The sequence below is a fragment of the Callionymus lyra genome, chromosome 15, assembly GCF_982586985.1.
Source record: "Callionymus lyra chromosome 15, fCalLyr1.hap1.1, whole genome shotgun sequence".
Classification (NCBI taxonomy): domain Eukaryota; kingdom Metazoa; phylum Chordata; class Actinopteri; order Syngnathiformes; family Callionymidae; genus Callionymus; species Callionymus lyra.
Window position 1 is genome coordinate 11,759,833 of NC_141832.1, and position 11,149 is coordinate 11,770,981.

The window sequence follows — 11,149 nt, forward strand, 5'->3', positions numbered from 1 at the left end:
ATTAATATATAAAATAAATAATAGATTGTCAACATTAGCATTTAATTATACAATGATATTTTACCAGAACTACTTAAAATAAGTGTTTTTGTGAGAACAATCGTAAGATGTTTCTTTTGTTCAATGTGTTTTTGCTTTAATTTCAAACATGGAGATTCAATATATTGTGACAAGATTTTCAACATTTTTTAAATCACTTAAATTCATGATTTTTTGAAGATTGAAAAGTTGAATATGTCCAAAAAGGTTTCCTCATAAAGTTAGTTTGACTTTTTTTAAACAGACTAAAACTATTGCATTTGTTGTAGTTTACACACACGCATATATATATATATATATATATATATATATATACATGTACTCAGAAACAACCTCTGCTCGCTGTTGAAAAATAGCTTGAAGTGCTCAAAACCTGGTGTGATGTTAATAAATGATGTCTTAATAAAAATAAGAAAACAAAAATATACACTGTTTGGTAGTAGAAGTAGAATTCAAGAGGATGTTATACCGAGTTCCTGTGGGTTGTGATTGATCATAAACTAAATTAAGTAAAAATTGACCTTGTCCAAAAAAAAAAAGAAAAGTTAAATCACGAAAGTTAACATTTAACTTTAACATTTAACTGTGTGGAATTATGGGGGATCTGCGTTTGAAACCAGGACTGATAAAATTCTCAACAAAAACGGGAAATGTTTGATAGTAAGTAAGTAAGTAATAGTCATTTGTAAAGCGTCTTTCTAGACCAGGGTCACAAAGCGCTTGAACAATCGAAAACAATACACAGTTAAAATATATACTTTAAAAGATCAAGACAACATAAGACAAACACAGAAAATCAGGGAAAAGCACAAATAATAATGTTTTAAATAAAAATGGATTTTCTCTCTGAACCGTGTTCAGGAACCATCAGTAGATTCTGATCCACAGACCTCAGAGCCCGAGCTGGGGTGTAAGTCTGGATCAGATCAGTGATGTAAGGAGGACTCTGACCATGAATAGATCTGAAAGTAAGAACCAGAATTTTAAAGTTGATTCTGAAAGAAACTGGAAGCCAGTGAAGAGTTTTAAGGATCGGAGAAATGTGAGTTCTTCTACTAGAGCGGGTCAGAATTCTCACTGCAGAGTTTTGTATTAACTGCAGGCGAGACAGATCCTTTCTTCTTTAGACACTAAAATAAACTGTTACTAAACGAGAAGACACAAACACATGGATAACAAGCTCCAGATCATATTGTGACATTATTTTCATACGTATAAAGATTTGTCTCAGTTCAAGGAAACATGTTTCTCATAGAGTTTGTAATGAGCTGAGGGACGGAGGATCATTTGAGAAAAATGTATTTCATTTAAAGGGGTTCAGCACAAACTGAAACAATCTCCTTCATTTTTGTTTTATGTTTAAGTCAATGTGCGTGTTTGTGTGTTTATTATATCTAGTGTAGCTTCAGTTTCATCAGTCAAACTGTGAAAAGTTCTTCTTCTGTTCGAGTGCAAAATAATTCTATTCAGACAAAGACGAAAAAAGCGAATGAAGGGTTTGTATGACTTTTATTGTGCAGTTGTCGTCACATGTTTATCGGTACTTCTCGGCCAGAGCCAGAGCCACGGCGGCCAAGAACTTGTCGACGCACATGTGGACCTTTGGGGTGAACTCCTCCGGGTACTTGATGGCCAGGACCACCATGATGCATTGGGAGACGATCTGTGGCAGAAAAAAAAAAGGTCAGATCTCAACCGTCACGGAGAGCGTACAGTACGATGGAGGGGGCGCCGTACCTTGAAGTTGGCGGGGTCCACTCTGAGGGTGAAGGCGTGCAGCTCGCTCAGGGTGAAGAGTCCGGCCTTGATGTCGTCGATCTTGCTCACGGCCAGACCCACGCCGCCCATGATGGTGATGCCGTGCTTCCTGGCGTTGGCGGAGTAAGGGCTGGTGTCGGGCCAGTGGGCGAAGTAGGTCTTGGTCTGGGGGTAGACGGTCAACATCCTGGTATGGGGACAGAACTGTCAGTCGAGGTCACGAGTCACCCGAGGGTCTCACCACCTACCTGGCCACGGCCTCGGCGCCGATGTCATCGGCCCTGGAGTTGATTTTGCTCCAGAAGGTTCTGACGGTGGTCTTGTCTTTCTCCGTGAGACTCGTCATCCTGGCTGGTTGTGCGGCGGCTCGGCCGCTGCGTCCTTTATAAAAAGGCTCTGGTGGGGCCACACCCTGACCCCTCCCCGACCCCCCGACCCCGACACACTGATCAGTGTTTGGAGCCTCCAGATAAGACGTTGTTGTCGGACCCGCATCATGACACTGTCTTTTTTTTTTCTGAACATCTGCATGTTTGGTTCTGGCTTCGGGGGCCACGTGCGTCCCCTTTTGACCATCGTTTTGTGGGGTCATAGTACATGTGACCCCTTCTTTTGATCAATGTATCTGGTATGATCCAAACAAGACTGACCCTTGTGTTAGAGAATTAAAATTAAAAGTGAAAACCCCCAAAATGTAAAACATTTCATTCAATTTAAACATTTCTGACTTTTAGTTTATTGTAACTTTGAAGCAGACATTTACACTTAAAAAAACACTTTTACAAATTCAGTCAATGAGAAGCAAAATGACTCGTAAATTCTAATATATCACAAAATAAGTGTTTTTAATTAAGGGTGTAAAATGATGCGATTAATTGCAGTTAATTATTTCAAAAAAGAGATTTTTTTCAATCTATAACTTTACTTTTACTTTAATTTTGTTTTCTTTTTTTTCTGGTTGTCCTTGTGTTTTTATATATATATATATATATATATATATATATATATATATATATATATATATATTGTTCTCAGTTATAAAAAGGGATCTCTCGTCAAGGTGAAGGAAGAGCTGAGCTAAAAGGCAAGGCTCTTTATATCTCCCGATATCATCGGTTAAAACTATGACTGAGCGTCCATGCTAGCGATGACGTCACGTTACCAAGGAGACAGAAAACTGTCAACTCAGACTGGTCACAAGAACTTGTTATTTTAGTCGTAACGCGGCCAATGACATGCATTTCAGTGTATTTTATAAACTTTTTTACACAAACATTTAGTCGTGTTAAAACATTAATTTCAATATATTTTAACGAAACTATTTAATATATAATAGATTAAATAAGCCATTTGATTTAATTTCTTGCATGTTCACATTAATTTGTTTTAGGTAAAATTAGAATTATCATGTTAAACATTTAATAAATAATAAACAACATACGTTTGCTTTAAATAAAAAATAATTACAAATTGTATAATTAATGATTTATTGTTTTATTATTTTGTGCATGGATTTTAATTTAATTAAAACGTATGATATTCTTTTTAAATTTACAAATGTTTTTAGGAAAATTATTCTCTTATTTATTTATTTAAATTAAATAAAGTTTACATTTAAAAGATGATGTGCTCCCATTAGTTTAGCATGTTTTAGAAAAAATAATGTATTAAATATCATTTTTAAAAATAATTGTTTTGTTTGTTTGTCAAGTAAATGATTAATATCAGGTTACATTTTCAACAATATATATATATATATATATGCTTTATATAATAAATAAATAATGAAAATGTTATCATAATGATTCATTGTTTTACTTTGTTGCGCAATTATTAAAATGGATAAAAATTCATTTTTTCAAATAATATTGTGAAATTATTAAATGACTTCTTTTCCTTATTATCATACGTTATCATATTAACCTTTACATTAAAAAGATCATGTGTCTTTATTCTACTATTTGTTTTTGCAAACAGGAGCAAATGTACTGAGTAAATATTAAATTAAATATAATATTGAATAAAAAGAAAATGTGCGTGTTCTCATCAATTTGTAAAGTAAATGATTAATATCCTGTTAAATTTTCAACCAATTATATCTGCATTAAATAATAAATAATAAAATCAAAAATGTTAGAATGATTGATTGTAGTTTGTTGCTTTTGTTAAATTGAATTATAATATACAATATTCTTTTTTCATTTCCAAATATATTCTTTTTAATAATTATTTTTTTCCCTCATTTATTTCATCATACTTTCAAATAAAACTTTACATTTAAAGATGATTTGTCTTTATGCTCCTATGAAATTAAATATGAAATTAAATATAATATTGAATAAAAAGAAAATGTCGGATTTCTTTGTCAAGTGAATAATTATTATCATGATAAACATTGTTGTAGTAAAAGTACATTTAAATTAGAAAGCGGAAATAAGTAAGTAAGTAAGTAAGTAATTTTTAGTTATAGAGCGCTTTTACAGACCAGGGTCACAAAGCGCTTAAAGAATCAAAACAATATTCAATACAATATATACTTTAAAGGTCAAGATAATACTCACTAAAATATATACTTTAAATGTCAAGATAATACTCACTAAAATATGTACTTTAAAGGTAAAGATAATACTCACTAAAATATATTATTTAAAGGTCAAGATAATACTCACTAAAATATGTACTTTAAAGGTCAAGATAATACTCACTAAAATATGTACTTAAAAGGTCAAGATAATACTCACTAAAATATATACTTTAAAGGTCAAGATAATACTCACTAAAATATATACTTTAAAGGTCAAGATAATACTCACTAAAATATGTACTTTAAAGGTCAAGATAATACTCACTAAAATATATACTTTAAAGGTCAAGATAATACTCACTAAAATATATACTTTAAAGGTCAAGATAATACTCACTAAAATATATACTTTAAAGGTCAAGATAATACTCACTAAAATATATACTTTAAAGGTCAAGATAATACTGAAAACAACACAGGAGTTCCAGAAAATCAAGGAATCAAAATAAGCCTTTGCTGACCGTAATAGTACGACCAGATGAATCTCATAGATTCATAAGTACTTTTGATGTGTGTGAATATATATATATACATATATATATATATATATGTATATAGTGTGTGTCACTCGCTCGTGTCGAAGAAAGAAAGACTTGAGAAAAGAAGTTGAAGATTCAATTTGTTTTATTGGAGATCCGCTCGTGACAGTGAGCTCAACCAGCCTCCGCTGCAGGGTCTCTCTAGTGGTACTGTCGGCCCAGGGCGGCGACCACCACCTGCAGGAACTTCTGGAAGACGGCCTGGACGTCTCCGGTGAAGTCCTTGCCCATCTGACCGGCCAGCACGATGGTCAGACAGTCGGCCAGCAGCTGTGACAGACACATAGTGAGATGGATGCCAAAAGGAAACAATGAAGAACAATAAGAAAAGTACCCTGAAGTTATCTGGATCCACGTGGAGCTTCTCGGAGTGCAGCACGCTGAGCTCGGAGTACGTCTCCTTGATGTTGTCCATGTTCTTCATGGCTCTGTCCAGGCCGTGGAGGATGGTCTTGCCGTGTTTGGCCACCAGGGGGTTGGCGATGATGGCGGTGGCGTTGTAGAGGTTTCCGAAGTTACCGAAGTACCTCTGGGTCCAGGGGTAGACCACCAGACACCTGTCAGAGTCAAGAGTGAGAACCTTTAGAATGCAAGAAGAGCAAGAAACCCTCAACCGTGAGGTGGAGATGAAGCGGACCTGGAGAGAGCTGCGGGGCCCACGACCTCGTAGTCCATCCTGGAGAAGATGTCGTTGATGGTGGCACGTTCGAAGTCTGTCCAGTCGACCATGATTGCTGTGGATGTGTGTGTTCCTTGTGGAGGTCACTGGCTGTGATGTCCTCTCGGCAGTAGACCAGGCTTATATAGGTCCAGGGCTGACGGGCGTGGATCCAACCCTCCGTATCAAGATGGTTCTGGACCTCCAAGATTGAGGCCGAGACCGAAATAGCTGCAGCACAATGACCACAGAGATAACATTATCTTTGACTTCAGGAAGATTCTAGAAGTTTCCCTCTTGACTTCATGAAGAACTTCTTCGTCATTTTTGTCACTGCATTCTTTTAGATTGGGGTCGGACGGAACACGCCTGTAGAAAAAAGTATTTATATTTATTATTGATTATTTTTAAAACTCCTTAAAAGTTGTATTACACAGAATCAACAAATAAAAGTATATAAAATACAATATAATCATTATTTTTTAGCTTTTAAGCTTCATTTTATTGGACATGTTTTGTAATTTTTGTTCGTGTTTTCATTATTTTTTGGCTTTTTGACTCTTTATTTTAAGCCTATTGGCCCCTCACAGCAGTCTTATAGAATGTGGCCCCCGAAAAAAAAATGGTTATAGCTGCTAAAGGTACACAAATACAATACAAATGTTCCTTTGCATAGAATGAGTAAAACATTTATATGAAATACAATAAAATAAGTATTTTAGCCTTTTGTTTTTGTATCTATTTTTCAGCGTTAACATTATATATTTATCTATACGCTCCTATATTTTTGCTCATCGGCTCCTCACTAAAGTCACTTTATAAAATGTGGCCCCCGAAGAAATGTAATTTCCCAACACTGTCATATATATAGTACTTTTATTAAAATCCTGAATTTCCAAACAAAACTATATACAGAACATTCCCATATACACATTTAATATAAATATAAATGAATGTATTTGTATAGAGCGATGACTTGAAAATAAGATCGAAAGCTATTATTTAGCGTTGTTAAGTGACATCTACCGGCGACTATGAGTATTACGATATGTAGTTTAATATTCAGAGCCACAATGAAGCACTAAATACTTTGGCCAATCACTGTAAACAAATTCAGAAACTATTGTAAATAAAAAAAGAATAATTAAAAAATAAAAAAATCTGCATTTTGAATATGTTATAGTTGCAGTTTGTGAATATACTTAAGGTATTCAAAGAAAACGTTTTAAAAAATAATGTATTTTGTTTTTCATTAATGTCATATATTTACTTGATGATTTGGATAAATACAATTAAAAAAAAACAATTCTTAAAAATACTGTATTTCCTTTATTATGCGTTTTTAACTTTCATGTAATATCGTTGCAGGTAAAAATATCCAAGAGGACGCGAATCTTTAGAATTTAGGGACCTCTAGCGGTGGAAATGTGGTAGTACATGCGACAAGAAGCTGCCCCAACAGTAACACGCGTCGCTGTAAATTGATTTTATATTATATTAACATAAACATCCTTTGATGCAAAAATATTTCAGATTAATTACCGTAATTATTTATACTTTTTTTTAAAAAGGGTTTCTCCGATCATTCTGAAAGGTATATGTATACACAACTGAAATTAGTTTTACTGAGTGTAAGATTGTTTTAGAAATGTATGTAAAGGACAAGATGAGATTTAAATAAATAAGCTTCTATTATCCAAGTAAAAGTAAAATCAGTGTGAGGTCCCAACATTTAAGTTCAGATAAGAACATTATTATTTTTAATTGATAAAACACTGCATTTAACTATATTGGTCTCAGAAACAGACTCTTCCTACTTCTGGAACCTTCAGGAGAAGCTCCCAGTGTCCAAAACAAAGTGATCAATAACAACACAACTAGATATTAATTCAAAATCAATGAATTAACGAACAATTGAAAGTCATTTAAAGTTATGAAAGTTATTTTGCTGATCCAGTCCAGTTAAGATAAGTCACTACAAACGGTAACACTTCAGAATGGCTCACACATAATACCTTTTCATAAATAAGCTACTTATTTATATTCATATTAATACAACATTTCCCCTTATAAATTACTAACTCATATCTTGTTCATTGTGATGATATTCTGCCCTTAATAACATGATTATAAGTATTCAAGCTGAACCTTATTTACGGATTATTAACAGGAAATGAAGAAGTTATTAAAGATTAACGTTTGGCCAAAACAAGCTTTTCTCTATTTATTTACCCATTATTATGTGAAAGTACAATGAGAGTAAGCAGTAATTCACTATTAATACTACTTTCTATTTTAAAGAACATACAAATTAAAAATGTTTATATAATATTAATATAACTCATATAATATTAGTATTAATACCACCATCAATTATTTAGTCAAAAACTAGCGAATAGCTACGGTTTTAATACCATTAGAAAACTGTTAATCGTAAACCATTTTAATACATCAAGTACTGAATATTCTGCCACTTTAGAATAGTGCATATACTCACAATCACTTATTTGTGAGTAAATCAGAAGCTATTAATACTTTTATAGCTATTTTTTCTACCCTAAAAGAGATATTATTATTAAAACTCAAGTGCTTCTCTCATTGTATCTACGCCTAATAAGGGGGAAAATGGAGAAAAGCTAGTTTACCTTAAATAACTTATTTAATTCCTGTTAATAATAAGTCATTAAGGTGTAGTTGAGTTCAAATTCTAACCTATATAGTCACAATGAACAAGGTTCATAAATTGTCAATTTCATATTTACAAGGAATAAAAGCTGAATCTTTGTTCGGGTCATAAAACAGTTTTAATCGCAGTGAATTCTGGGAAAGGTTTTGTCTCAGCCTTTATCTATGGGAGGTGGGTCATCGAAATGTGGATGAATTCCAAATACCACTGAGGCTAATCTTGGGTGCGACCCTGCCCGTTCAGCGTATAAAAACACCCATAATGCCAAGCATCGACCATCAGCCAACATGAGTCTCACTGCCAAGGACAAGGACACCGTCAAGGCCTTCTGGTCCAAAGCTGCCTCCAAGGCTGATGACATCGGCAACGATGCTCTGTCCAGGTTCGTGCTTCGCCTTCTTCTCCATCATCGCTTCTTTATTAACCGTGAGTCCGATCCCCCCCACAGGATGCTGGTGGTCTACCCACAGACCAAGACCTACTTCTCCCACTGGAAGGATCTGAGCCCTGGTTCTGCTCCCGTGAGGAAGCACGGCCAGACCGTGATGGGCGGCGTCAATGACGCCGTGGGCATGATCGACGATCTGACCAACGGTCTCATGAACCTCAGCGTGCTGCACGCCTTCACCCTCAGAGTGGACCCCGCCAACTTCAAGGTACTCACAACATCTTTGACGGACAGAAAATGACAAGAAGTTTTGGATCTTTGGTTTTCTTTACCAGTGCCTTTTATTGTCTTCTTCCCCGCAGATCCTGGCTCACAACATCCTGGTTTGTTTTGCCATCCAGTTCCCCGAGGAGTTCACCCCTGAGGTCCACATGTCCATGGACAAGTTCCTGGCCGCCCTGGCCCGCGCCCTGGCCGAGAAGTACCGATAAAGTGTTTATGGACCAGTCGACGGACAGCGTGTTGCGTTCTGTATTTGTATTCCTGGAAATGAATAAACAAGTGCATCTACGTGGTTGTGACCTGTTTGTTCATCGTTAGCCGTGTCGCGGTAGTTAGCGTTCCTTTGAAATAGGTATGGAATACTTTATTTTTAGCTAATAGCTAACAGCTACACCTCCATCACTAGCAGTGCTGCTACAGCTACTACGTTGGTATTTAAGCAGCAACCAATACTTTTATTAGTACTATACTACTCGATACGATACTTTATTACTCAACGTAGGCCCGAAAAAAAAAAAAAAGTCTTTATGGTATCCCTTGTGTTGTTGTCTCATCTAAACCCAGAGAAAACAGAAGCGAAACCACAAACTTAAAACACATTTATTTTCGGGCCTCTGGGTCACCTTGACCCTGAGATTATATTTCTACTACGACTGTTACTACAATGAGTCGACAATTATTTAAACCAAAACTACATCAGTAACGATTATTAACGTTTGTTTTCTCATTATATAACAGTCTCTTATTTCTTCACTCCCTCTTTCTATTCGTATAAAAGGTTTTTATTTATCTTTTTCAACCACTACTACAGTTCCAACTTATTGGTACTTCTCCAAAAAAAATACTCTCACTACCTTTATTATGACGGCCACTAATACTGCTTCTCTTGTACAGGTTGTATATTTCATATATTCAGAGTAAAAGAACTTAAATAATCCAACCGTGTGAGCGAGTGTCGAATAATAAGCGACAACAGGATGACAAAAGATGGAACTGCATTATGTTTTTATTGATGGATCAGACGACAGTCATAAACAAATGGTTTGTAAATAAAAGTCGTCATCGGGGGGGTGATGATCCATCATCTCTTAGTGGTACTGACGGCCCAGGGCGGAGACCGCCACCTGCAGGAACTTCTGCAAGGCGGCCTGGACGTCTCCGGTGAAGCTCTTGCCCATCTGAGCCGCCAGCACGATGGTCAGACAGTCGGCCAGCAGCTGCGGGGACGGAGAATTAAAAAGTGAGGAATATTGTGCGGGAATAACAAACCGGAGATTTTTTTACCCTGAAGTTATCTGGATCCACGTGGAGCTGCTCAGAGTGCAGGACGCTCAGATCGGCATAGGTGTCCTTGATGTTGTCCATGTTCTTGACCGCCAGTTCCAGACCACGAAGGACGGTCTTTCCATGATTCGCGACCATAGCATTGCTCTGGATGGCGGCCGGAGTGGAAAGATCTCCGAAGGTTCCAAAATACCTCTGAGTCCAAGGATAGACCACAAGGCATCTGCAGAAAACAAAAGTTGAAAAATTGGTAAATTTGAAAAAGGAGAACGTTTCTATCATCTTACCTGGAGAGAGCTGCAGGACCTGTCACATCACTGTTGATCTTGGAGAAGATGTCCTGGATGGTGGCGCGCTCGAAGTCTGTCCATTCAACCATGATTGCTGTCTTGACGGCGTTCACAAGTTTTCAATGGGGGGCGATCGCCTCTCCCGGCTTATAAAAGATCCGGTCACTCCTCCCTGAATGATGCGATTGGCCGGGCAGATGAAGAAGGGTGGTCAGGTAGAGGATTCATCGCTTTGATAAGAAGGAAAACTTCTGCTGCTCCTCAAAGATTGCCCACCATGCACGTTGCCAACTGAGTGCGTACCAACAATAATCTCGCCCGAGCAGCGAGACAGCGGTGGCACGTCGCCCTGACAACCACCATGAATTGGCAAACTTCTAATTTTTTTGGTTATCTCAGTTATAAACGCTCGGCTGTACCTTCATAGTCTTGTTGAAGCAGCAGTGTGTTTATATTTCTCATTATTAATTTAGGGAACTCAGTGATTTATCATTTTATAACCATGTTGAAGGAAATGTCATGGTACTGGAAACCACCATACATGTTGAATAATAATATTTATAAGAAAGTTGGAATAATAAAATAAAAATAATGATAAGTAATGATGTAAACATTTTTGTTTTAGAGCTAATAATGCATTA

At 36.2% G+C, this 11,149-nt stretch overlaps 4 protein-coding genes across 4 annotated transcripts; 1 reads left to right on the plus strand and 3 right to left on the minus strand.

The window, feature by feature from the left end:
* Window positions 1–1,551: 1,551 nt before the first annotated feature.
* On the minus strand, window positions 1,552–2,143 carry LOC148064945 (hemoglobin embryonic subunit alpha-like). Its single transcript, XM_087809810.1, has 3 exons — window positions 2,046–2,143; window positions 1,777–1,984; window positions 1,552–1,702 (listed from the first exon to the last, which is right to left on the minus strand). Exons 1-3 carry the CDS (start codon window positions 2,141–2,143, stop codon window positions 1,574–1,576), a joined length of 435 nt encoding a protein of 144 aa, XP_087665936.1. The 3' UTR covers window positions 1,552–1,573.
* Window positions 2,144–4,987: 2,844 nt separating this feature from the next.
* On the minus strand, window positions 4,988–5,689 carry LOC148064946 (hemoglobin subunit beta-2). The gene is made up of 3 exons (XM_087809808.1): window positions 5,558–5,689; window positions 5,255–5,477; window positions 4,988–5,190 (listed from the first exon to the last, which is right to left on the minus strand). The coding sequence occupies exons 1-3, from the start codon at window positions 5,647–5,649 to the stop codon at window positions 5,062–5,064; spliced, it is 444 nt and encodes a 147-aa protein (XP_087665934.1). The 5' UTR covers window positions 5,650–5,689; the 3' UTR covers window positions 4,988–5,061.
* A 2,837-nt stretch (window positions 5,690–8,526) lies between these two features.
* LOC148064947 (hemoglobin subunit alpha-1-like) lies at window positions 8,527–9,222 on the plus strand. The gene is made up of 3 exons (XM_087809811.1): window positions 8,527–8,646; window positions 8,713–8,920; window positions 9,015–9,222. The coding sequence occupies exons 1-3, from the start codon at window positions 8,552–8,554 to the stop codon at window positions 9,141–9,143; spliced, it is 432 nt and encodes a 143-aa protein (XP_087665937.1). The 5' UTR covers window positions 8,527–8,551; the 3' UTR covers window positions 9,144–9,222.
* Window positions 9,223–9,922: 700 nt separating this feature from the next.
* On the minus strand, window positions 9,923–10,671 carry LOC148064948 (hemoglobin subunit beta-like). Its single transcript, XM_087809806.1, has 3 exons — window positions 10,506–10,671; window positions 10,219–10,441; window positions 9,923–10,151 (listed from the first exon to the last, which is right to left on the minus strand). Exons 1-3 carry the CDS (start codon window positions 10,595–10,597, stop codon window positions 10,023–10,025), a joined length of 444 nt encoding a protein of 147 aa, XP_087665932.1. The 5' UTR covers window positions 10,598–10,671; the 3' UTR covers window positions 9,923–10,022.
* Window positions 10,672–11,149: the final 478 nt, after the last annotated feature.

Coding starts and splice junctions, on each gene's coding strand:
- LOC148064945 (XM_087809810.1), bottom strand. CDS start 2,143: ATGACGAGTCTCACGGAGAAAGACAAGACCACCGTCAGAACCTTCTGG. Junction 1,985..2,045: donor GGCGCCGAGGCCGTGGCCAG/GTAGGTGGTGAG, acceptor TCCCCATACCAG/GATGTTGACCGTCTACCCCC. Junction 1,703..1,776: donor TGGACCCCGCCAACTTCAAG/GTACGGCGCCCC, acceptor TTTCTGCCACAG/ATCGTCTCCCAATGCATCAT.
- LOC148064946 (XM_087809808.1), bottom strand. CDS start 5,649: ATGGTCGACTGGACAGACTTCGAACGTGCCACCATCAACGACATCTTC. Junction 5,478..5,557: donor GGCCCCGCAGCTCTCTCCAG/GTCCGCTTCATC, acceptor TGACTCTGACAG/GTGTCTGGTGGTCTACCCCT. Junction 5,191..5,254: donor TGGATCCAGATAACTTCAGG/GTACTTTTCTTA, acceptor TGTCTGTCACAG/CTGCTGGCCGACTGTCTGAC.
- LOC148064947 (XM_087809811.1), top strand. CDS start 8,552: ATGAGTCTCACTGCCAAGGACAAGGACACCGTCAAGGCCTTCTGGTCC. Junction 8,647..8,712: donor GGCAACGATGCTCTGTCCAG/GTTCGTGCTTCG, acceptor TCCCCCCCACAG/GATGCTGGTGGTCTACCCAC. Junction 8,921..9,014: donor TGGACCCCGCCAACTTCAAG/GTACTCACAACA, acceptor TCTTCCCCGCAG/ATCCTGGCTCACAACATCCT.
- LOC148064948 (XM_087809806.1), bottom strand. CDS start 10,597: ATGGTTGAATGGACAGACTTCGAGCGCGCCACCATCCAGGACATCTTC. Junction 10,442..10,505: donor GGTCCTGCAGCTCTCTCCAG/GTAAGATGATAG, acceptor TGTTTTCTGCAG/ATGCCTTGTGGTCTATCCTT. Junction 10,152..10,218: donor TGGATCCAGATAACTTCAGG/GTAAAAAAATCT, acceptor CCGTCCCCGCAG/CTGCTGGCCGACTGTCTGAC.